The 26,242-nt window shown below is 35.7% G+C and overlaps 1 protein-coding gene across 7 annotated transcripts in view; it reads left to right on the plus strand.

The window, feature by feature from the left end:
* The window catches only part of Clock (clock circadian regulator), a 77,614-nt gene that overhangs the window by 12,893 nt on the left and 38,479 nt on the right, over positions 1-26,242 (plus strand). For 4 of the 7 annotated variants that reach the window (XM_070012664.1, XM_070012668.1, XM_070012667.1 and 1 more), the window contains exons 3-8: positions 7,821-7,910; positions 12,462-12,548; positions 15,008-15,067; positions 16,026-16,174; positions 19,836-19,927; positions 26,044-26,133. In XM_070012664.1, the coding sequence (XP_069868765.1) occupies positions 12,502-12,548; positions 15,008-15,067; positions 16,026-16,174; positions 19,836-19,927; positions 26,044-26,133 (438 nt within the window). In that variant the 5' untranslated portion in view covers positions 7,821-7,910; positions 12,462-12,501. Of the gene's footprint in view, positions 1-7,820; positions 7,911-12,461; positions 12,549-15,007; positions 15,068-16,025; positions 16,175-19,835; positions 19,928-20,337; positions 20,389-26,043; positions 26,134-26,242 lie in introns of those variants that run through there. The other 3 variants (XM_070012669.1, XM_070012670.1, XM_070012671.1) reach the window with 3 other exon arrangements.

A 26,242-nucleotide genomic window follows, 5' to 3' on the forward strand; every position in this document is an offset into this window, starting at 1 on the left:
AGTAGAAGGGAAGAGGAAGGGGTGGAAGAGATGGCAGCTGAGAAGATCTGGTTTGAAGATAGACAAGAGAGCCATGACCTGAGGAATGTAGTCTGCTGTATCTCTAAGAAGCTCAAAAAAGAAGGACACATTCTCTGCCTGAGCTTCCAAAAAAGGAATGCAGCCTGGCAACACCTTAATTTTGCCTAGTGACGCTGATCATAGAACTGTAAAATAATATACTTATGTTGATTTACTTTATTACCTTCTTGATAACTTGTTACAGCAACCACAGGAAGCTAATGAATAGTATGTTTGTTTAGTTTTTCACTAACATTGTGGCATTTATATAGTGATTAATTGAATCTTGGTTTGAATACTGATTTTCTGTGAAGATCAATTCAAGTTTATTACGAAGGCATTGGGTGGGATGTGGTAGTACATGCCTATTTCCCCATCCACTCAGGTAGGAGGATCACAGTCTTAGACTGGACTGGCAAAGCATGAGCCCTGTCTGAAAAACCAGACTGAAAGCCAAAGGCCTAGGAGAGGAGAGTGTGGGTCAAGGGTAGTAGAGCATACAGCCAGGAATTCAGTCCTCAGTTACCCCACAAAAAGATTTGATATGTTGTTAATATCTAGGACAACAATAAGCAGGCTTCTGTTTACTCAAGAGTCTTTGTATTCAACTTCATAAAAATAATGAGACATTGTAGCTGGAAGTAGGAAGTCTGAAGTTTAGGTGATACAGAGTAGACTGGAGATGAGGTTGGAGAAGTAGTCTGAAATAAGGTAAGTTAACTAACTGTCTTAGAAGATGACAAATATCTTCAGAAATCTTGATTTCCCTTCAACAAGATCTTCATTTTGTATTATGAGTGTCTGTATTAGTAAATGCTATAAACTGGAATTACTGTAAGTTTTTATTATCAATACTATTGGAGCTATCTTAGGGTCACACTAGCCATCACATTATGCCATGGAATCGCCCTGGAATGACTCATCATTAGGATAAATGTGTGAAGGACTGAGTAGCAAAACAATGAAGCATTCCTCATAGATGAAGTTGAATGATCTGACTATATTTGATAGACTATCTTTATATTTGATTTTTTCTGACCATGTCAAATATATTCACACTGTCCTTGGTGCCTTTAGTAAAATAAGAAGTTGACTTCCCAGTGAAGATGAGAAAATGAAGACCTTTTTTTTTTTTCTTTTAGGGCCTAGCAAAGATGAGGAGGCTGTGATCTTTATTTTCAAGTACAAACTGGCTATATTGCCAGTTTTTGTTGTTGTTTTTTGCTGGTCCTGGGGCTTGAACTCCAAGCCTGGGTGCTATCCCTGAGCTTTTCCATTCTTGAGAATAGCACTCTACCATTTAAGCCACAGTGATGCTTCTGGCTTTTTCTGAGTAGTTTATTGGTGATAAGAGTCTCTCAGACTTTTCTGATTGGGCTTGGCTTTGAACTGGGATCCTCAGATCTTAGCTAGGATTACAGGCATGAGCCATTGGTGCCTGGCTGCCAGGTTTTTGTTTGTTTGTTTGTTTTGATGTTTGTGTTTTTGTCTTCTTGTATCAAGTGAAATCTAAAGCTAGAAAAAAATAGGTGCTGGACGGGTAGAACCTCTGTTGGGAAGGGAAGGGGGCTTACCCTGAGGATTTGTGGGTGGCTGTGTTGAGGAAGAGGAATAGCTGATAAAAGGCTGGTGGTCTGAGGGTCAATGCTTGGGTTTTAGGGAGGTGAGACAGGAAAATGACCAAGAAATGACAGGATTAAGAAAGTCTACTTCCTAGAGGTTCTTTTTATCTGAGACAAGGGAAAGAAAATAGCTGTGGTTGAAACTGCTGGAACTAGAGCAGAATTCCTAGATAAGACTGAGGTGTCTGTCAGTGCAAGTAAGATAAAGAGCAGAGCTGAAGAAATAAGTGATTTTGATGATGCCACACCTGAGTTTCAGAGGACATAGTGAAAGGATTTTTGGAAAGTAGAAAGGATCGGAGCAAGAGTCAGAGTAGTAGTAATACAGAATATACAGAAACAGATCAGGTGAAAAGAGATGACCTGGAAGTCTTGAGTTTTTAATCTGTTCACTGAAATGAAATAAAAGGAATAGAGAGCACAATAGAATTTATTTGAATGCTCTTCTAGGCAGATTATTATAAATAGTAAGGGAAAAAGGTTTGTGGGAGGCAGATTTATCAAGAGAAGCCAGGGTTTGGTTGTTTCTCTGTTATACAAATGATCACTACCTTGATGGCTTAAAATTTGTGGGACACTGGTGGCTCATCCCTGTAGTCCTAGCTACTCACAAGGTTGAGGTCTGAAGATTGTGGTTTGAAGCCAGCCAGGGCAGGAAAGATCCTGAGACTCTTACCTCCAATTAACACCAAAAATTCAGACAGAGAGCTGTATGTAGCTCAAGTGGTAGAACACTAGTCTTGAATAAAAACTCTCTGGGAGAGTGCCGAGGCCCTGAATTCAAGCCTCAGGACCAACACAATAAAAAATCAATCAATCAGATTCTGCAGCTTAGAAATGCAACATGGGTCTTACTGAGCTAAAATCACTTCCTTCACTTCAAAGCCAAAAATTTTATCTTTTTGATTCTCTCTGTTTGTAAAGTCTCCTTCCCCTCTTTTTTGCCAGCTAGTTAATGTACTTACAAATTGCAGGAATTAGTCTATGAATGGTGAAGACATTATTTGATACCTCAGGGTTAATATAGAGGCCAGGTATAGAGTATTAAAGTTGAGAGTTCTGGTACAGATTGTTCAGTATGCATTTCATTCTGGGAATTTAGTTTTCCCTGAATCGTCAGATTTAGGTGAGGTTTATTTGAAGCTGAAGACATTCTCAGGGGGTTCATTCTCATCTCTGATAAGGAGATATGGTGCTAGAGTTATTTTGTTTGTCTGGAGCCAGAAGCTTTTCTGGTTCATAAAAGTTCATAAAACTGGAGCCAGGTGCTAGTTGCTCACGCTGTAATTCTAGCTACTCAGGAGGCTGAGATCTGAGGATTGAGGTTCAAAGCCTGAGCAGGAAAGTTTTTGAGACTCTTATCGCCAAATAACTACCAGAAAACTGGAAGTGGCACTGTGGTTCAAGTGGTAGAGCGCTCACCTTGAGCTGAAGAACTGAGGGACAGCACCCAGGCCCAGAGTTCAAGCCCCAGGACTGACCAAAAAAAAAAAAAAAGAAAAGTTCATAAAACTGGTTTGAAGTGTTACTTTTTTGTTTGTTTGTTTGTTTTTGGTCGGTCATGGGGCCTGAACTCTGGGCTTGGGCACGGTCCTCAGCTCTTCAGCTCAAGGCAAGCACTCTACCACTTGAGCCACAGCGTTGCTTCCGGTTTTCTAGTGGTTTATTAGAGATGAGTCTCAGGGACTTTCCTGCCGAGGCTGGCTTTGAACCGTGATTCTCAGATCTCAGCCTCCTGAGTAGCTAGGATTATAGGCGTGAGCCACCGGCATCAGGCTGGAAGTGTTATTCTTAATTCTCAGATGTCAGTTTTCATTTAAATTGGTATTCTGCTTATAGGATCAAGAGTATGTTCTGTCTTGCCAATATGTTAAATCAGTTGAAGAGGTAAGCTAGTGTAACCATGCAATATTAAATACAGTGAGGAGTTTGGTTTAATTTTACTTTTTCTCATATGTTAAATTGTTAATTTTGAAAGTGTTTGGGCCTTTGCTCCTTAAAAGTGCTCTCTTGGGAATAACTGTCTTTTCAGTTATAATACTCTTAATAATCTGCAGTATGCAATAGGAAGCTAGAATCTTTCATAAATGGGTTTAAATATACTTAAAGGATTATTACTGCTTGGTTTTACATTAATTATATTAGCCAATTAAATTTTGGCACCATTGTTAATTAATGTTGACATTAGTCAACAAAATATATGTGATAGTAAACTTAACAATCTAAATTGCAAAGTAGGTCACTGGGTCAGTAGCTTATTGGGTTAGTTTCCATACTGGAGTGTAAGTTTAGTGACTAATGCTTCCTAGGCAAGCACTCTGTCATTTGAGCCATGGCCCCAGCTAGTTTAATCTTTTTATCTCAAGTTTTCAAGTTAACTTCTCAATAATTAATGTCATTAATTAGATGAAATTGAAAGGATTTTTTTCTTAAGGACACAGGAAATTAATCTTGTGTTACTTAACATTTTATTTCTGGAATAGGTAATTTATATTTAACATTACTGCTTTTATATACAAAGAAAGAATGAAAGGGAAAGGGGGAAGGATGGAGGGAAAAAAGGAAGGAAGGAGGGAAGGCAAAAAGGACAGTAATAATGAACAATTAAAAGGAAAAACAACAATTAAATTGTAACAATAATACATGTTCATGGGAGACATTTTAGAATATGCTAAAGAAAAAGTAAAGTGTGCAATTTGTTCTCCAACTAGTCCTTGAGGTTATAAGGTTACGTTGTTTGAGATCTTAAATTTTTTTTGGGTGGGGGGGTCCAGTCGTGGGGCCTGAACTCTTGGCCTGGGCGCTGTCCCTCAGCTCTTCAGCTCAAGGCTAGTGCTCTACCACTTGAGCCATAGCACCACTTCTGGCTTTTTGCTTATGTGGTGCTGAGGAATCAAACCCAGGGCCTCAGGCATGCAAGCAAGCGCTCTACCACTGAGCCACCTTCCCAGCCCCAGAGATCTTAAATTTTTAAAATTTATTTTAGCGTTAGATATTTGAACCCAGGGCCTTACCAGGACCTACCACTGAGTGACATCCCCAACATTTCTTAATTATTTAGTATTACTTTATATATTTTTAAGTATTAATGATGAAACAAAATAATAAAACATGAAGCATTTTATGAGTAACAGTTACTCTAAAAGTTTCAGAAGTTTTTAATATAAGAAATACTATGGAGAGTAAAATTCACTTTTTATTATTAAGCACCACTACAATGTAATAAAATTAGAGATTTCAACATGCTAGAATTATATCTGCAATAGATATTTTATAATAGGTAACAGTGATGTTCCTTATTTCTAATGATGATTATTATTAATCAAATCAATGCCAAATCATATAAAAGAATATATAACATTCAAATACTAGATATTTCTCAGTTTCAGTTATTCATGATAATTTTAAAGCATGCAAAGCACAGAATTCTTTACCTAAAATTCTGTTTTTTGCTTAAAGTATGATTTTCCAGATGCCAAAATATTTTATACCTTGTTATGATATTGGTTGTATTTTTGCAAGACCTTTCGAAAGCATTTTCATCTTGGAAAGTTAGAATACATATTGGATCACATGAGCTCTTTCCTTTTAAGCTTATTTTTAACTGATACTTAGAAATATAAATATTGTAAAGGTTAACAAGAAATAATGTTTAAATTAGGGCAAATACTTTCTTTTTTTGGGGGGGGGGGTCTGGTTGTGGGGCCTGAACTCTGGGCCCGGGCGCTGTCCCTCAGCTCTTCAGCTCAAGGCTAGCGCTCTTCACCTCAAGCCACAGTGCTACTTCGGCTTTTTTTTTTTTTTTTCTGCTTATGTGGTGCTGAGGAATCAAACCCAGGGCCTCATGCATGCAAGGCAAGCACTCTACCACTGAGAAGGCAAGCACTCTACCACTGAGCCACCTTCCCAGCCCAGGACAAATACTTTCATATCAGACACATTTCTTAATTTTTACTGTAGACATTTGTTGCTGTGACATTCCCTCCCTGCTTTATTGTAGCACACACACACACACACACACACACACACACACACACACACACACACACACACACACACACACACACACACACACACACACACACACCCTTCCCCTCCCCCCACACCCTTCCCCCCCCCCTCCCCGAAAACCACCAGAAAACTGGAAGTGGCGCTGTGGTTCAAGTGGTAGAGCGCTTACCTTGAGCTGAAGAACTGAGGGACAGCACCCAGGCCCAGAGTTCAAGCCCCACAACTGAGCTTGAACTCAGGGTTAGAGCCTTAGCACTGTCCCTGAGCTCTTTTGCTCGAGGATAGTGCTCTACCACTTTTAGACACAGTTCCACATCTGATTTTCTGGTGGTTAATGGGAGGTAAGAGTCTCTTGGACTTTCCTACTCAAGCTGGCTTTGAACCATGATCCCCAGATCTCAGCCTCCACAGTAGCTAGAATTATACTCATGAGCCACCAGCACCAGGCATTAGCTTATAAATTTTTATCACTTGTGTTTTCATTTGTCTCAAAATATTTTCTAGTTTCCCTTTTGATATCTTCCTTGATATTTTAAGAATACATTGTTTAGTTTTACAGGTTTGCAAATTTCCCAGTTTTCCTCTGTTACTGACTTCTGTTCTCATTCCATTGTGGTCAGAAAAGGTACTTATCATTTCAGTCTTTAATTTGTTGTTTTGTTTTTGTTTTGAGTCAAGATCTCTCTATATAACCCTGAGTCTCAGTCCTGGAAATTGCTATATAACCCAGGCTGATCTGGAACTGTTTTACCCTTCCAAGTTTGAGATAAACAGGCTTGTGCAACCATGTCTGACATGAAGTTGTTAAAACTTGTTTTGTGAACAAATGTGATCTGTCATAATCATATTCTCTGTATACTTGAAAAAATGTGTATTCTGATGCTTTTGGGTTAAATGTTCTATATGTCTGTTAGGTCTGTCTGTTTGGTTTATAATGTTATTTAAGTCTGCTCTTTGTTTTCTCCTGGATGACAGGTCCATTATTGAAAGATAGGAAACTAAAATCTCTGTTTTGTTGCTGTAGGTTCCTAATGAATTGACCATTTTCTTAATATAAATGTCCTTGTTTCTTAAAATACTTTTTTACTTAAAGTCTGTTTTGTCTGATATAGGTATAGCCACTTATGCTGTCTTTTTTTGTTTTCATTTGCATGAAATAACTTTTTCCATCCTTTTGTGTATTCTTAAATTTAACTGTAGATGGCACATACTTGGACCTTGTTTTTAAATCCATGCAGCTACCCTACATCCTTAGAGTGGGGAGTTTAATCCAGTTATAGTTAAAGCAGTTAACTACCATAGAAGAAGGGCTCTTTTCTGCCTTGTAGCTCTCTTGTTCCTTCCGTTTCTTGCTGTCTTCCTTTGTATTGGTTGACTTTTTTTGTTGTTGGTGGTGGTGGTTGTCGGGCTTGAACTCTGGGCCTGGGTGCTGTCCCTGAGCTCTTCAACTCAAGGTGAACACTCTACCACTTAAGCCACAGTGCCATTTCCAGTTTTCTGGTGGTTAATTGGAGATAAGAGCCTCACAGACTTTCCTGCCCTGGCTGGCTTTGAACCTTGATCCTCAGATCTCTGTCTCCTGAGTAGCTAAGATTATAGGTGTGAGTCACCGGTGCCCAACCTGATTGACTTTTTTATTTAAGAGTTTTATATTGTGTTTCCATATAATTGTTTCCATGTATAAATTCTTTGTGATTACTTAGTGTCTTTTATGAGACATCTTAGCTAAAGCTGTAAGTTGTGCTGTTTCCCCTTCATTATTAATGTCACCAATTACATCCATTTAGTATTGTATATTTGTGAATATATTTTATAATTTTGTGATTTATGATTTTAAAGTCTTTTTCCTTTTTCAGAAATAATTTGTAGGATTTAAGTTTGTTAATATGTTTTATGGCATGGTTATAAATGTTATTAGTTTTAAAATGTTTTATTTAAGACATTTTTCATGGCTGATGGAGTTGCTCAAATGGTAGAGCAACTGCTCAGCAAGTGTAAAGCCCTGAGTTCAAATTCCGGTACTGCTAAAAGAAAGGAAGTAAAACATTTTTCGTGACAGAATTCTGAGTAAGTTGAGAAATATTCTGTGAGTTGAATAAAGCTAACTTTTTTCTCTTGTTTAAACAGAATTCTGATGTTGATGAACAGTCATATAGAAAAGAACTTGAACCTGTAGTATCTGAGAAATCTATTTGAAAGTTTGGAAAAGTGCAAAAGGTAATGATGGATGCCTTTTAAAATTGTAGCATGGTAATAGAGCATATTTAAAAACTATTATCAATTATTGTACAAAGGAGCTGTCATTTAACAAAGCAGTTCATGAATACAGTATATCTTGATCAACTTCACACCTTTTTTAAAATGGTAGCAGAAATCTAAGGGATTTATTTATTCTGTAGCAAAAGACTAAAAAAGTAGCAAACATAACTGAGAATGGCATGAACATAATGAAATTGAGGAGATTAAGAACCACGGCTACCAGATTTTTATACTCTTCCAGTAAGAGTTGTGAAAGTTTTTTTTCTGTGAACCCAATTGCATGCAGATTTTCCAAAGAAATATTCAGCCTACAATTTCTGCAGTAAAGTTAATAGAAAATAGCCTTATCACATAGTTTTCAGTGATCTGTTTAGTGCTTCCTTCCTCCCCCAAATCTGAACTTGTGACCAGAGATTACTAGATACTTGAGAAAACCCTCTTATGTGAGAGACAAAGATCAAACCAAAAGACAAGATACCAAGTTCGGGAAAATGGAAGTAAGAGGAATGCATAAAACACAAGGCTGTCAAGAAGAGGTGCTACAATATAAAATATGAGAGACAAACAACTAAAAAAGAATTAAAGAATAAAATTGCTTTGTTAACTATTAAACACAATGAAAAAGAGAAGGAAAATTAAAGAGAAAATATAAAACAAGAGAGAGAGCGAGCACGGTCTAAGAACTCTAACATTGAAATAAAATGGATTCCGACAAGATGGAATTAAGAAAATAAATGGAAAAAATGAAAACAAAGAATAATCATTCAAGAGTATATAGTCAGTCTTTTGGGGGGGGGGCTCATTATAATCCTAGCACTTGAAAGGTTAAGGTAGGAGGCTTTAGTGTTTGACACCAACCTGTCTGCTTAGTGAATATCAAGCAGGCTGGGACTACATGGCAAGACTGTCTCAAAACAAAGCAAAACAAAACAAAAATGTTTGTTGTTTACTATAAAAAGGGTGAATCTAAATTTTTTTCCTTTCCACACACATACGGATATTACATACTTATAGATACATTATCCATAAACTTTATATGCTATGTAGATATAATTATATCTACATAGATATGGATATAGTCTATGTATGAATATACTTTATAGTATCCTTACTATATATCTATACTATATTCATACTGTATATATGTATATAGATAGCTATGCTCTGTGTGTGTGTGTGTGTGTGTGTGTGTATGTGTGTGTGTTCGTATGTATATAGTTATATCCTAGAAGGTTTTGTTTTGAGACAGGCCATCCTCAATTTGGGATCCTTCTGCCTGAACCAGTTGACAATTGGGATTTCAAGCATGTGCCACTCACTATGCCTGTTTTTTGCCCGTTCTCCCTCTCCTTTTGCCAGTTCTTAGTTCTTTTTTGTTTGTTTTGTTTTTGATAGTCTGGGGCTTTAACTCAGAGCATAGGCACTGTTCCTGTGCTCTACTACTTTGAGCCACAGCTCTACTTCCAGTTTTTGAGCGATTAATTGTCTCATGGGGGCTTTTCTGCCTGGGTTTGCTTCGAACCTCTAGCCTCAGATCTTCCTAGCATTATGGGTGTGAGCCACCAGCCCCCACCTAGTTTCTACTTTTTACTTATTTATTTTTGTCAGTCGTGGGGCCTGAACTCTGGGCTAGCACTCTACCACTTGAGCCACAGCGCCACTTCCAGCTTTTTCTGCTTATGTGGCTCTGAGGAATCAAACCTAGGGCCTCATGCATGCAAGGCATATAGTCTACCACCAAGCCACCTTCCCATCCCTCTACTTTTTAATAAACATCCTCATTGTTTACTGGATGACAAATTAAATTTTGTTCTTAACCTCTGAACTCTTAAAGCTGTTCTTTTAAATTTATACCAAATGGTTGTTTGCTTTGCACTGTTCTTTTTGTTCTAGTGATACATCTAGCCTCTTTGATTACCATAAGTAACTAGAGGGGTGTGATCTTTAAAGTCTGTTCTAACGTTAACATTTTGTAATTAGATATTCTGTCTGCTAATGGTACTCTAGATACTTAACATTCACTATGTGTTGATTCTTTTTATCCTTCTGACTCCTGAAATCATTACCTTTTAGGAATTCTTAACCCATTACAATTCTATTTCTGCAGCCATAACCACATAAGCCAGTGTTATTTATTAAGGGCTACATTCCCTTCCTCTTGTGAAGGTACATTTGAGAAACAGTACAAAATCTTTTTATAATACCTTTATTTTACTCTGGTTTGAAGTTATACATTAACTTATTTTCTAAATTTTAAATAAAGAAGATATAAAGTAGACCTTCCCCCTGCCACCATGTGCTTTTTTGTTTTTCATTTGTGGGGCTTGAACTCTGGGCCTGGGCACTGTCCCTGAGTTCTTCAGCTCACTACCACTGGAGCCACAGCGCCACTTGTGGCTTTTTCTGTTTATGTGGTGCTGAGGAACTGAACCCAAGGCCTCATGCATGTAAGGCAAGCACTCTACCACTGAACCACCTTCTCAACCCCCTCCCCTTCCATGTGCTTATAATGGGGCTAGAACTTGGGGCTAGAATGCTATCCCGTTGCTTTTTTTACTGAAGGCTAGTGCTATACCGCTTGAGCCACAGCTCCATTTTTGGCTTTTTGTAGCTTATTAGAGATAAGAATTTTTTCTACCTGGGTTGGCTTTGAGCCTTGATCCTCAGACTTCAGCCTGGCTCAGCTGGCACTCTTATCACTTGAGCTATACCTCCAGTCCTGGCCTTTTCTGCTGTTTAATTGGACATAAAAGTCTACAGGAGTCTGCTTGGGCCGCTTCAAACCTGAATTCTCAGATCTCAGCCTAGGATAGCAGATATAACTCAGCTTAAAGTTGAACTTCTTATGCCTCAAAACTTTGAGGGTGCTTATTTGAATCAAGGTCATTAATTCAGTATTTAACTCATAACTCTAGAATATCAGAATATAATGTTGATCAAAACTTCCCTCACCAGGCGCCAGTATCTCATTCCTATAGATCAGGTTACTCAAGATGCTGATACCTGAGGATTTTGGTTCAAAGCTATCTGGGGCAGATACATCCTTGAGACTTGAATCTCCAATAACCAGCAAAAAGCCAGGAGTGAGAATGTGGTTCAAGTGATAGAGCACCAGCCAGCAGCAGAAAAAACTGAACAAGAGTGTAAGGATGGATAGGAGTTCAGACCCCAGTACCAGCTCGCACGTGTGCATGCACACGCATGCACACACACACACACAAACCAACAACAAAAAACCTTGCCTTATACTTTTGAAAGTCTATGTAGAATATGGAAAGGCAAATGTTAAGCTTGTGATTCAATTTGAAAGTAAGTTTTCATTACTTAAACATTTAAATCATAGGAGACTATAAATAAGGCTATTCATTTGTTTACTTTCCCACTCATACTCCCACTTTATACACTAGTAATTAAAACTTTTCATTGTAACTTGCCTTATTTTTCTATATGAAAATTGCTAAACCTCTTGAGTTTCTCATCTATGATACTCCCTCATCTCATGAAAGCCTATGCTATTGCACATTGCTATTTCTTGGCTGAGAGTCCTACTAGCTTTTATGTCTTCCTGGCCTTGAACTGAAATAATCTTACAAGACATCATAAGGGGATCTCATAAAAGATAAAGACCCTGATTCAGTAGGACTGGAATGGAGTCTGAGACTGCCACTTAAGTTCTCAGAAGATGTTGAAGTTGTTAGCCTTTAACAAAAAGTCTTAAATCCTGAAGGATTCATTGTTATAAAAAAAATACTTCCTCTGACTTCCTCATATAAATCCCATGGGCACACTTGGTTGTTTCTTTCTCCAGTAATCCCATTTTACAGTAAATACCATCATTATACCTCTAATATAATTATGTATTTATCTTCTCTCTCACTGTACTTTTACATTTTATTTTTAAATTTTGAGTGGTACTCGGGAGTACCACTAGTACTGGAGTTTGAACTCAGCCTCATGCTTGACTTACTTGCTTGGATGGCCTTCTAGCCCAGGTCTTTAGTCCTAGTTTTTGTTGGTTATTTTAGAGATGGAGTCTTGTGGGCTTTTCTGCCCTAGCTAGCTTTAAACTGTGATCCTCCAGATCTCAGTCTCCTGAATTGCTAAGATTACAGACAGAAGCCACAAGCATCATTCTGACTGTACTTTTTTTTTTTTAATCTGCAGAAACTTTTATCCATGTGTGCAGAGAGCCTGTTTTCTGTTGAATTGTTCAACAGAAAATAGTTTAAACAATATTTATCACCAGTTAGGTGCTTGTTTATAATTATATAGCCAAATAATACAATGAGTAATGAAACTATTTTTTAGTATTTTATAGTAAAAAGAAATGAATTATGAGTCTGAATCCTTTCCCTTTAAAAACAAAACTTAACATGTGTCTCACTCAAAGATACTTGCTTGAAAATAATATTTTGGCCTTTATGGTCTATGTAAAACTGTAATAACATAGTATTTCTCAGATTAACTTTGTAGAACACTAGTAACCATATACTTTTCTTTTCACTCAAGGAGTACAAATGTCTACCACAAGACGAAAACGTTCTATGTTATGTTGTTTACCGTAAGCTGTAGTAAAATGAGCTCAATTGTTGACAGGTATGTTTATAGAGACTTTTAATTATATAAAATCACTTAAAATTCACTATTAAAATGATGATTTATGTCAAATTGACAGGAATTTTATCCATAAATATGATTATTACTTTATGTTTCTGTACTGAACAAACAGGATACAATACATGTAAAAGTAAAGTATATTAGCATTTTGGGTGCTGGTATTGGAACTTGAACTTGGGGCCTGTGTTTTTTTGCCCTACCACTTTAGGCATAGCTCCACTTCTGGGTTTTTTTGGTGGTTAGTTGGAGATAAGAGTCTTAACAGACTTTCTTATTCGAGTCTGGATGACAAGGACTGCAGGCATGATCTGCCAGTGGTATCTGGCTACATTAGTTTTTTGTTGTTGTTGTTGTGGGGCTTGAACTCAGTACCTGAGTGCTGTCCCTGAGATTTTGTGCTCAAGGCTAGCACTCTACCACCTTGAGACACAGTGCCACTTCCAGTATTCTGGTGGTTAAATGGAGGTAGGAGTCTCATAGACTTTCCAGCCTGGACTGGCTTTAAACTGTGATCCTCAGATCTCAGCCTCCTGAGTTGCTAGGATTACAGGTGTGAGCCTCAGGCACCCTACTAACATTAGCATTTTTAAGAGCCAAAACAAACATCATATTTCTTATATTTTTAATGGATTTTAAATCTTAATCTCAAAGTGCTTTACTCAAAATTTGTTCTGTAACAACTGCAGATATTTTTTGGCACCCGCTAGAGTCTCCTGGTGCTCAGTCCATCCTTTCAACATCTTAGCATTTGTGACTGATAAGTGGTAAATAAATTAGAATCATTGGTTGAATTTTAATTTTTAAATCACTTCTGGGAATAGGATAAATCTCCTTATTGATTCTAAGATTCTTGAGGTTGCTTGTTTGCATTTTAACATCTCTTACGTTTGACAGATACCTAGTTCACTTTAACTAGCATTTTTTCTGTTTTTTTTTTTTAATGGACCTATAAAGAATGGTGGCCTTAAAGTCAGTAGTATGCTAAATATGGTAAAATTATAGTAACACTTTTAGAGCACCTACTCTCTGATAATGAGTGGCGTATTTTATGTGTTAACTTCACAATTCTATACACTTTTACAAATGTAGATTAGTGAGGATAAACAACTTGTTTAAAATCACATTTCTAGTAAGTGATGAACTGGAATTTTAACCTGTATTGATTGATTTGTCTGACCATCATACTGCACTGTGTAATTCATGGGTAGAGGATTCTTTGAGTTTTTCAGGTAGCAGTAGCTGTTGACATTTGAAGGCAGCCTTCCTCCTTTTCAATGAACTGTAGAGTGAAGATACTCACTATATAGAATATAAGACTTGAGGAACAAGAAATTCTCTTAAGAGAATTGGGTTTTGCCCTAGTTGCAGATGAACTCTGAGTGGACTTTTCAGAAAGGGTATTTATTTAGTGCCCTAGAGAGATTGGATATGATTTTGGCATTACACTTCTAAATAATTGCCAGTTTCCCTCCTAGTCAGTGTACCATTTAGGGCTGACATCTGTTCAGACAAAGAGCAGCAATATTTTTTTAAGCACTGGGACTTGAAGTGCTTGCTTTGTTGCTACCACTTGAGCCATGCCTACAGCCCTAAAGCTGTAATTATTAATGGATTACTTAGGCCTGTAAATATTATGAAAGGTTTTTTTTCACAAATATACAAGCATATATAGATTCTTCAGTCTATTCATAAAAAGTCCATGAAATAAATGTACATATGATCTCAATAAGTCCAGAAAGTACATTATAGGCTATAAGTCTTTATGTGCCACAAAAAGATGTAAAAAAGGGATTGAATGATAGATTAATGTAAAAAGTCATAAACCATTGGAAACTTAAGAAGCTAGCCACCACTGGTCTTGTCAATGGATTAGTAAATAAATGAAAATAATTAATGGATTATTGTTATATTTATGAGCAATTTGTGTTTTATTAAAGTGAATGTCTCAGAAAAAAGTTTAAATTATGCTAATTTCATACTGGATTCAGATTTTTTTTTTTACTGTTTATTAGGTTGGAGCAGTATATTTAAAGTGGTTATATTACATTGTTAGCATATTGTAGAGATAGTATAGTTAAGTAAAAAGACTTTAAAATTCATGTATTGAAAAACTTTTAAGCATGGCTAAATATAGCTAAACTTCATTAGAAAAAAGGTTAGAGCTTTAATTTGTACAGTCCCTTAACAAATCCTTGATTTAACCAAGTGGATCTACCTGTCACTGTGGTGTTGATGTTCAGTGATCTGCTTTTATATATCTTACATATCTTTTTTTTTTTTTTTAATTTTTTTGTCGGTCGTGGGGCTTGAACTCTGGGCTTGGGCACTATCCCTCAGCTCTTCAGCTCAAGGCTAGTACTAGCTCTACTACTTGAGCCACAGTGCCACTTCCATCTTACATATCTTATATCTGTCTACTTTCTTTTTTTTTTTTTTAGAGATGACAGTAGTATTTTTGATGGGTTGGTGGAAGAAGATGACAAGGACAAAGCAAAAAGGTAGCTTACTATGAGATATAAGATAGTCATAATATGTAAATAATATATGAATGTAGTAAATAATATATACATGTATACTTGTAAATAAAATTAATATTTTGCCAAAGCTCTCTGCTTTGAGAATTTAGATATATTAGGAAGTAGAAGAGTTTAGATAGTATATTTGTAGTTTAACAATGAAATAAAATTCTCCTCCTCTAATCATTTGAAAAAGTATGCTTTGCTTTTAACAAAACTTGAACTAGAAAATCCATCTTCAGGGAGCAGGTAATTATAGATACTGTAAAATGGTAGCACTGGAGTTTGAACTTAGGGCCTCTCACTTGCTTGTCAGGTGTTCAGCTACTTGATCATGCCCCCAGCCCTCAAGAGCTTTTTGTTTACTGGTTACTCCTTTACATAGAATAGCAGTAATTGTTCATTTAATACATATATTTTGAATGCTTACTGTTGTTAGGTATAATGACTAAGTACTTATGTGGAACATTTGAGCCTACACCCTAATAGAAAGAAGCAGCAAAAACGAATTATAGCTCTCTGTTAGAGTCTAGTATCTAAATATATAAAGAAGAAATGACATTAGATGGATAACTTTCTCTTAGTACTTTTTAATAATGCATACTTACACGTACAAAATGTTTCTCTATTTACGATCTTGTAAATTTACAACCATAGGTGGATGTCAAATAAACTTGCAGTGTGAATGTAGTTTCTTACTGGCATTTTTGTAAAAACACGTAAGTTAAATGCCTGATAAGCAAAATTTTCTGTACTGATAAACTGAGATGAAAAATTATTACCCAAACTAATATTCTATCATTGATAAACTTAGAAGTAAGTTTATTACTATCTATCTGTACATGTTGAAGTATATGCTGTGTCATGTCCAAATTGATGTTGTATTACATTTTTTGTGTAATCCAATGGATTGTTTAAAATTGCTTTCTCCTTTCATCAGAGTATCTAGAAACAAATCTGAAAAGAAACGTAGAGATCAGTTTAATGTTCTCATTAAAGAACTGGGTTCCATGCTTCCTGGTAATGCTAGAAAGATGGACAAATCTACTGTTCTGCAGAAAAGCATTGATTTTTTACGAAAACATAAAGGTAAATTTTTAATTTTGTAAAATGGTTGCTGATTTCTTTTTAAAAGGGCCTTATTCCTTAAAGTATGAGATACTCTAGCTACAGACACATAAGATTAGATCCTTCTTCACCTTTTTAAGAGAGAGAATTTATTTTACTGTAAAGGTGATGTGCAACGGGGTTATAGTTACATAAGTAAGGTATTGACTACATTTCTTGTTGAACCATGTAACCCCCTCCCTCAATGTCTCCCACTTTCCCTCATTTCTCCCCTCCTCCCCCTGCCACCAACCAACTTGGGATTGTCACCCAAGTTGTAAAGTTTGTTTCCAACACAGTGACTGTCTTGTGAGTATTGATGTTGCATTGGTTCACCCTTTGTCCGTTGTCTTACCATTTGTGATTCCCCTTCCCTTCCCCAAATCAGATAAATGTATATATAAGACACAGGGTACCAAAATCAAAAACAGTGACAACAGGGATAAATCAAAGGAAAAAAAAAACATGAAAGAAAAAAGAAATAACTTCACAGGGTACATTAAAAACAAAAACAAAACCCTCTTGTTTCCATATCTTGGAGTTCATTTCAATTAGCATCATTTTATATGGTCATATGTACATAGCTGTTGAGCTACTGTGATCCTCTGTTAGAACTATCCTAGACATATACTAATTATTACGAATGAGGGAAACCATGTTTCTTTGGGTCTGGCTTACTTCATTTAATACGATTTTTTTCAAGTCTCTTTATTTCCTTATGAATGGGACAATGTCATTCTTTCTTATGTAAGCATAAAATTCCATTGTGTACATATATATGCCACATTTTCATGATCCATTCATTACTGAGGGGCATCTGGGTTGATTGCATATCTTAGTTATGGTAAATAATGCTTCAGTGAACATAGTAGTGCTGGTAGCTTTAGTGTGACCTTGTTTTTGATCATTTGGGTAAATGTCCAGGAGTGTTTGTTACATTCCCTCTTTATCCCCATACTGGAGCTTGAACTCAGGGCCTTGAGCTCTCACTTGGCTTTTTCATTCACAAGCTAGTACTCTACCACTTGAGTCATGCCTCCACTTCCAGCGTTTTGCTGGTTATTTGGACATAAGGGTCTTTGTCTGCCTTGGTTGGCTTCAAACCTTGATTTGTAAATGTGTCAGAATTGCTTATTGTATTTACTATCACCACTGTCATTACATTATATCTCTAAAGATAGTATTCAGTGTTCTTTTTAGATGGTACACTGATTGAGATTAATCCCTAATTAGACACTATACGCTCAATGCTATTGTTTTTTGTTGTTGTTTTTTTTGGGGGGGGAGGGGTCCAGTCATGGGGCCTGAACTCTGGGCCTGGGTGCTGTCCCTCAGCTCTTCAGCTCTACCACTTGAGCCACAGTGCCACTTCGGGCTTTTTTCTTTTTTACTTATGTGGTGCTGAGGAATCGAACCCAGGGCCTCAGGCATGCAAGGCAAATGCTCTACCACTGAGCCACCTTCCCAGCCCTCAATACTATTGTTGAATGAATGAAATGAAATGCATATATTTCCCCCTGAAAATACCTGGTTTGGCACTCATTTTATCTCCCCCACTCCCCCCTCAAAAAAATGTGTATATAATTCTCAAAGAAATAAAATTCATACTAAAAGGAAATTCTTAAATATTTATTCTTCTAAATAGACCTGTGTTTAGCAAAACAGATAAGATTTTCTTGTGGATTTTAAGTCTCTTCCTCTAAATGTATATAATTGGTATGAAATCAAAAAAGTAGAATTACATGTTGCAGAATTAGTAGCTATACTTTTAATTTACTCTTTATATTCTAGTATAGGCATTTTTTTTTTCTTTTTTGGGTCCAGTCATGGGGCCTGACCTCTGGGCCTGGGCACTGTCCCTCAGCTCTTCAGCTCAAGGCTAGTGCTCTACCACTTGAGCCACAGCGCCACTTCTGGCTTTTTCTTTTGGCTTATGTGGTGCTGAGGAATCGAACCCAGGGCCTCATGCATTCAAGGCAAGCGCTCTACCACTGAGCCACCTTCCCAGCCCACATTTCTTTTTTTTTAATAGGCATTTCCTATATGCCAAATTGGGTATGACAGTATGTTGTATTTATGTATTGATAATAAATAAAGTAATCCATACCTGTCACTATAAAACAAAGTATATTTTGTAGAAAAACAGCCTATGAAATATATTTTTGTTTGGTTTGGTTATCATAATATGTCTGTATTTTAAAAATGGAAAAGACTTCATTACCTAAATTATTCAGATTTTACAAACCAGATGCCCTTCAGTGGAAGAATGGATCAACAAAATATGGTATATATCCACAATAGAATTCTATGCCTCCATCAGAAAGAATGATATTGTACTGTTCGTAAGGAAATGGAAAGGCTTGGAAAAATTAAGTGAAATAAACCTGACCCAGTGAACATAGGTTGCATGGTTTCCCTCATTTGTTCTAACTAGAATGTGCCTATAAATATACAGGTAAACACATTGGATAGTAAGGACAAAAAAAATATACTTGTACACACAATACATTATACAGGACTTTAGACATTGGCACAGCGAAACCAAAGGGGGGTATTCTTAGGAGAGGATCACAGAGGTTCAGTAGCATGTGTATATGATCATATAAAATGATGCTTATGGAAATGAATCCCAAGAAACAAAAAAAATTTTGTTTTTCTCTTTTGTTGCTGTTTTTGTTTTCTGTACCTTTTGTATATAAGTTTGTCTGTTTGAAGGAGGGCAAGGAGGAGCACAGAAATGGTGGGACAAAGGGTGAACACATAGAGCAGTGATAATAGATAATGTGTTGAAAATGAACTATACAACTTGGGGTAAAGGGGTCCTTAGGGAAAAACTGAGAGAAAACAAGAGAAGAGATGACACTGTTCAAGAAGAAATGTACTCATTCCCTTACTTATGCGTCTGTAATCCCTCTGACCATCACCTTTACAATAAAATGAAAACAATACAGATTTAAAAAATAGTTCCGATTTTATTGTCATTATTAACTTTCTCATAGCTACTATTAGAACTGTATAGCAAAATAAAATAGTAATAATTATGAAAAACTCTTTGCCATTTAGAACATGTACAGAGCAGATACTGAGCAGAGACATTTCAAATGTCATGTCATTTGATTATAAAAAAGTGTTTATAGATTGGGAGGAATCTTTTTGCCTAACAATAAGCAGGGCTAAGATCGTCTTTGTTAAAAACAGACTGACCTCATTGGCTCCTTTCTTCTAGGCTCATTTCTTATCTTTGGTCTAGATATTGCCAATGAATGATGAGGGAAAAAAAGAATTCCTGCAAAACCGTTTGAAATAATCTTGTTTCGATATGCTTATTCTTTTTCCTGTTTGGAAATTGTGTCGAGCAGAAAGTAGTCTCAGGCCCTAAAGCTTATCAGAACTCCCTAGTAAAAAGAAAAAGAGAAACTGGTATTACTAGGAGACTATATCGAAGGAGAGAATGTCCCACATAAATACAAATATTTTATCCTTTCAAAACTTGGCTTCCTATTTACATAAACAAATAATGTTACTGCCTATCATTCTCATCTATTCATCTATAATGAAGAGAGAAGACAACTTGTGGATTTTTGTACTGTCCCAGTGGTTGGATTATGCCACTAAGATGTTGAATTTTTTTTTCTTTTTACAGAAATAACTGCACAGTCAGATGCTAGTGAAATTCGACAGGACTGGAAACCTACATTCCTTAGTAATGAAGAGTTTACACAGTTAATGTTAGAGGTATGTCCCAATTTAATTTGTGAAAGTTTTATTTTCCTTAAATCACAATGGTGCTTAGTTTTAGTATAGTTTTTAGAAGTATTGTTAATGTTGAGAAGCCTTATTCAGTATAAATGTAATCATGTATATGTACAATTAAAATTAGTCAATGTTAAGCAAGTACCAGTATTGTTGAAAAGTAACAAATTTTTATATTTTCAATATATGTCAACTTTTGAGATACTTTATAAAAGTCAAAATCCTGAGTTTTCCACATGAAACTATGACAAATTCATTATTACAAATAGTAGGATATATTACTGCATGTTAAATATTTCTTTGAAATATGCCTGTTTTAGTCCAGTTGAGCTGCTATGCCAAAATATTACAAATTGGGTAGCTTATGAACAATAGAAATTTATTTCTCACAGTTCTGGAGGCTATGAAGTTCAAGATCAAGGCACCAGTGGACTTGATGTTTGGTGAGAGCGCTTGATTCTTAGTTCATAGGTGATCATCTTCTTACTATGACCTAACTTGATAGAAGGGGCAGAAGAGCTCTGAGGAGCCTTTATAAGAACATTAATACCATTTATGGGGAATACCACTTTTTTCACTTAATGACTTCCTAAAGCCCCACCTTTCAAATACATTGGGAATTAGATTTCTGAACTTTGCAAATCATTTAGCCTATATCAGTTCCTACTGGATGGTAAATTTTTTTTAATTAATTAAAATCTGCCTTAAAACAACACAAAATTATAATTAAAGATTTATTTTGAAAATAAAAGTAAAATATATATTGAAAAGTGACAGTTCTTTAGGTAGAGACTTTTCAGTGGAAATGAGCAGTATTTTTCATGGCAAAATTACACAATCTGGAACATTTTTGTTTATAATTGCAGAACTTCATATGCAGTGCAGCTAATTGTAAAATTCACAAAAAATCTGGACTCATACCTAGCAATCTTAGTTTTTTAACTTTGTAATAGTCTTTTCCTGTATATAATAGTATTATCTGTACAGATAGAGTATGCAAAGTTCAGTATCAAATTTCTATGAAAATTTACAATTTGGAAGCAACAGCTAATGACAACAAAAATAGGTTCTATGAGGGAACAGATGACACTGTATGAAAGGAAATGTACTTATTACCTGACACATGTAAATGTAACCCCTCTGTATATCACCTCTATAATAACAATAAATTAAAATAAAAACAAAACAAGTAAAAGAGCTAAAGTGCTTGTTTGGCTTAAATGGAGGTCCCGGGTTCAATCCTCAATACAGCTTTTCCACCAAAAAGAGAGGAAAAAAAAGAAAAGCAGGTTCTAGTTACTCTGGAGTTTCAGGCAAGAGGATTAGGAATTCGTGGCTAGCATAAACAAACATAGCAGGGAGACTTGTTTCCAAAAAGAAACAAAACCCAATCTCTAAGAAAGTAGACATAGAAGGAATACAAGAAAGCAATTGAGATGAGGAAGTTAAAGATTGTTTAAAAAATGTATTAGAGCCTAATTTGTTTGTTCTTATTGTTTTAGCTTAATCATTTATATATATATATATACATATATATATATCTCACATACACACACACAGTTTTCAATATTTCTCACGTCTTCAATATTTCTACTGAGATGTGAAGCAAATATTTTTAAAATAATGATTCATATTATAATTGCTAGATGAAGTCTTTGTGTGTTTAGTAGAAATGTTACTTACTATATGGAAACTTGTTGGAATGTAACTATAAACATTTAACGTTTGTACTTTAAAAATGAAAATAAGTATAAAAACTCAGTAGACAACATCTCTTTTGCTTAAGATAAGGGAATCAAGTAACAAATGCATTTTTTTTTATTTTTTTATTTTTTTGGTCATGGGGCTTGAACTCTGGGCCTGAGCACTGTCCCTCAGCTCTTCGGCTCAATGCTAGTGCTCTACCACTTGAGCTACAGCACCACTTCCATTAAAGGCATTCTTAAATGTATCCAAAGTCACAGGGCTAGTAAGTGGCTAGTTTTCACCTCAGGCAGTCTGTCTTCTGATGCCATGTCTCAGCCACTGTGCATAGTGTTTCTTACCAGACTTCTATAATAATAGCTCCTATGGCAGAGGACTTCTAGCTCTGGAACTAGCAATTAGTTCTTAAAATGAGTACATATAACTTACAAACCAAATAATAGTTCCTAATTTTACTGTTTTCCTCTAGAAATAGTTTGACATCCAAAAAGTGTCTGTTTAGAGCCAATTGTAGTAATGTTTATGAAAGAGTATAGGCAAGCTAATGTTTACAACAGAAAGGAAATGACTCTTACTTTTTATTATATAATAAATACTGTCAATGCAGTTGTTTAGTAAGACCTTCTGTTCATGATAAACTACTTATTTTGTTTTAATGGTATGAAAATTTTATTAGAAACTTAAAAAGTATAATTACTCATTTATGAATAATATTAACATATTTGTCTTATTAATAAACTAAACATATAAGTGTTATCTTCACATTTTTTCATAAATCAAAGCTTCTGATAATTACTAAAGCATATGTTGTATATGCAATAGGTAAGTACCAAAGGAAAAAATAAATGTTCTAGACATGCTGACATTATTTATATCAAAAAGTTATATTAAAATTCTGAAAAAAATAATCCTCGATTGTCTTCTTGAATTTTAAGTTTATATTTATAAGTATTGTACTTAATATAGATTTTTAATTTTAATATGTATAATAAGTAAATATATTTTAACATGAATATGCCAGCATAAAAGATGTGGCATAGCCGGGCGCTGGTGGCTCACGCCTGTAATCCTAGCTACTCAGGAGGCTGAGATCTGAGGATCGCTGTTCAAAGCCAGCCCAGGCAGGAGAGACCGTGAGACTCCTATCTCCAATAAACTACCAGAAAACCGGAAGTGGCGCTGTAGCTCAAGTGGTAGAGTGCTCGCCTTGAGCTGAAGAGCTAAGGGACAGCACCCAGGCCCAGAGTTCAAGCCCCACGACCGACCAAAAAAAAAAAAGATGTGGCATATATTATACCTTGAATCTAGAGGTTTGTTCATATTTTACAAACTTAATTAAGTCTTTCCAGATTTGCTGATTGGATATGAAAAGTTTTGTTTATGTGTGGTTTGTTTTTTATTTTTTGTTTTGTTGTCATGGGGCTTGAACTCTGGGCTTGGGCACTGTCCCTCAGCTCTTCAGCTCAAGGCTAGCACTCTACCACTTGAGCCACAGTGCCACTTCCAGTTTTCTGGTAGTTAATTGGAAATAAGAGTCTCAATGGACATTCCTTCGGGCTGGCTTTGAACTGCTATCCTCAGATCTCAGCCTCCTGAATAGCTAGTATTATAGGCATGAGCCACCGGTCCTGACAAAAAGCTTGGATTCATAACTTGCAACTTGTTTCATAAAATAAAACTGGGTTTGTTTTGGTGACATTTATTTGACTAGAACATAACATAGTTGTGTCAGTGTTGATTGATTGTATTGATCAGACTACACATAAACAGGCTCTTGACCATTTTAGCAGAATTTCGGATCTAGGCTGTAGCTGCTAGTGTTAAGATCTTGATTGGATCATTTAGCTCAACGTTATTTTATGGTGATGCCTAGAGAATTTCAGCCAGCCCATGATGGTCAGATAGCTAGTTATGGAAAAACTGAAATTAAAGTCAGAAATTTCACCTTTATATTTCACCTCTAAATTTGTGTTGGCTCCAGTCTCTCATAAGCTATCCTTCTCCGTCTTTTTTCTTTTCCGTGAGGAATAGTTCTTCCTATCATTTGAGTAAGGAGTTACTCAGGACAGCTGAGCCTGCTCAGATTGCTGCAGTCATTTCTGAAATCTCCCTGCCAGCTGACAGCTCTCTCCCATAGTCTTTAAGGAAAGAGCTAGTGCTTTGTGTCTCTGCTAAAGAATCCACAAAGAACTTCTGTTGCTTTTCTAGAATTTTCATTGACCATTTCCCAAAACTAATCTCTATTATGTATAGATAAGTAAAAAGATAGAGTTTTAAATTAAACCTTTTCTTTATTAAGTTCACAGTTTGGCTGTGTAATGAAGATGTCCTCTGCCTCATTCCACACCTTATAATCATCCTCTTCAATAGCCCTGTAATTTTGGTATACCATGTACCTTCATGAGAAATCATGTCCCTCTTCTCAAAAGACTGGGTCTTAATTTTTTTCTTCTATGTCACGACTTTGGCAAAATGTGTTGGAGTCTATTCTGTGCTTGCGAAAAATGAAAGATCAAGTATTAGATCTAGATGTGGGATTAAATTATTAACAGTTTTGATTTCAGTTCATTGTCTTCATAGAAGGGAGAGCTAGCAAATGTCCTAATAGCAAGTACTTATCATAGTTGGCTGTTTACTTTTGAAAGTTCAGTATAGTTTTACTATTCAAGATAGTAATAATAAGATAATTACTGATGGAATAACAATATATTAACAGTGGCATTATTATACTAATGAAACCTTTACTAAATGTTTACTAATATATGAGTTGGTTTAAATTACAATATTTCTGTTCTCCCCCTCCATTACCGAAAAGCATGTTTGTTTAAGCTGTTCTAGAAGGTAGGCATCTCCTCAGTGTAAATTTTCTCTCTAATAATTAGTTACATTTCTCCTCCAATAGAAGAGGAGGTGCCTTTTCCTGTAAATTACTTAGAATTAATGAGAGAGATGCTTTCATTCCCAGGTCCATAATTTATACACTACAAGTGCTTCTCCCTTGTGCCCCACATACATTAGAATCTTAGACACAAGGATAACTAACAAGAAGTATCCTTTAAGAGTGCTCTTTAAACTCATTACCTCACTCATGTAACTGTAACCCTCTGTATAGTATCTTTACAATAAAAAAATAAAATTAAATTAAACACACACAAAAAAAGAGTGCTCTTTAATTTAAAAAGTACCTTCAGTTTACCTACTGGGTCTTCTTTCCTTTAGCTTGCCAATATACTTATTGATTTTTTTGTTTTGTCTTATTTTTTAATGTGTTCCCTTGATATTTGGTCCCTTTCTGTTGCCCTTTCTTCTCAAGTTTATAAATGATTGGGTTATGGTTTTTCGTCATCTGCCCATTCTAAATTAATTGTAGTCTCTTGCCTCCCTACAGACCTCACTATTTTTTTTTAAATCACCAAAATTCATTTCTCATTTTTTCCTTGTCCTACAGTGAACTCATTATGCATTGTACCACCCATCTTCTTCCTCGCTGACCTTACTCTGTGCCGTTGACTACTGACAATGTGTTCTGTCTTATTTCTCTAGGTTTTTTCTTCTACTCATCCCCATATATAGGTAATTCTTCCAATGATTCATCTTTGGCATGCTTCTTTCTTCTGAAGATCTTATTTCTTCAGCTGCCATTTCTGTGCCTAGGATTCTCAAAACCGCTTTGAAAATATAAAGTATAGGATTGTTTTATTATTAAGTCTGACTCCTGCTCTAAATTACTGCTGAAGAAATTAACATTGCTCAGTGCTTGGCTAATCCTTTCAAATTCTCATCATATTTCTCTGACTCAATTTTCTGTTTTAAGTCCAATTTAATAGTTCTGATGGCCTTTCTAGACTACTCATATTGAAGCATACATACCCACTTATTCTAAAATCTTCCATTGCTTCCCCAGTAATGTATATAAAGTCTTTATATCCCAACTTGGAATTTAAGACTTTCATAATTTGGCCTCACTTACGGGCTTAATTTCTTACTACTCTGTTTACTCTATTTCTCGTGTATCTCCCTACACATCAGAGCTATACTTTTCTGTTAAATTTTCCAAAGTGATGATAATGTTCTCCGCTATGTCTAAGGCATATTACTGGTTGTACGTATATAGTGGATATGAGAGCATATTCAAAAAGCCATATAGGACTATAAGTAAAAGCAGAACATTAATTATCTTTAGAAACAAGCTGTCAAGTAGACTGCCAAGGAGTGATTTTCCCCCCTCAGGAGCATTTAAAGATACATAAAAACATATACCAAAATACTATAAAGAAGAAAGCATGGTATTTTGACAGTACTCTGGGTATTTCCATATCAGTTCCTTGACATGTTTCTTATTTCTGTCCTGTGAAACACTTTTTCACTTAACTGACCATTATGTTTAATTTCAGGCTCTTGATGGTTTTTTTTTAGCAATCATGACAGATGGAAGTATAATATATGTATCTGAGAGTGTAACTTCATTACTTGAACAACTGCCAGTAAGTATAAAAATCTAACAATATTCTTTATTATTTAATGCCTACTCTAAATATTCCTTAAAACACTAGGAAATGGACCTTGAAAGCAATGCTGAATATTGATTGAGGG

The sequence above is a fragment of the Dipodomys merriami genome, unplaced genomic scaffold, assembly GCF_024711535.1.
Source record: "Dipodomys merriami isolate MVZ:Mamm:240054 unplaced genomic scaffold, mDipMer1.0.p SCAF_9, whole genome shotgun sequence".
Classification (NCBI taxonomy): domain Eukaryota; kingdom Metazoa; phylum Chordata; class Mammalia; order Rodentia; family Heteromyidae; genus Dipodomys; species Dipodomys merriami.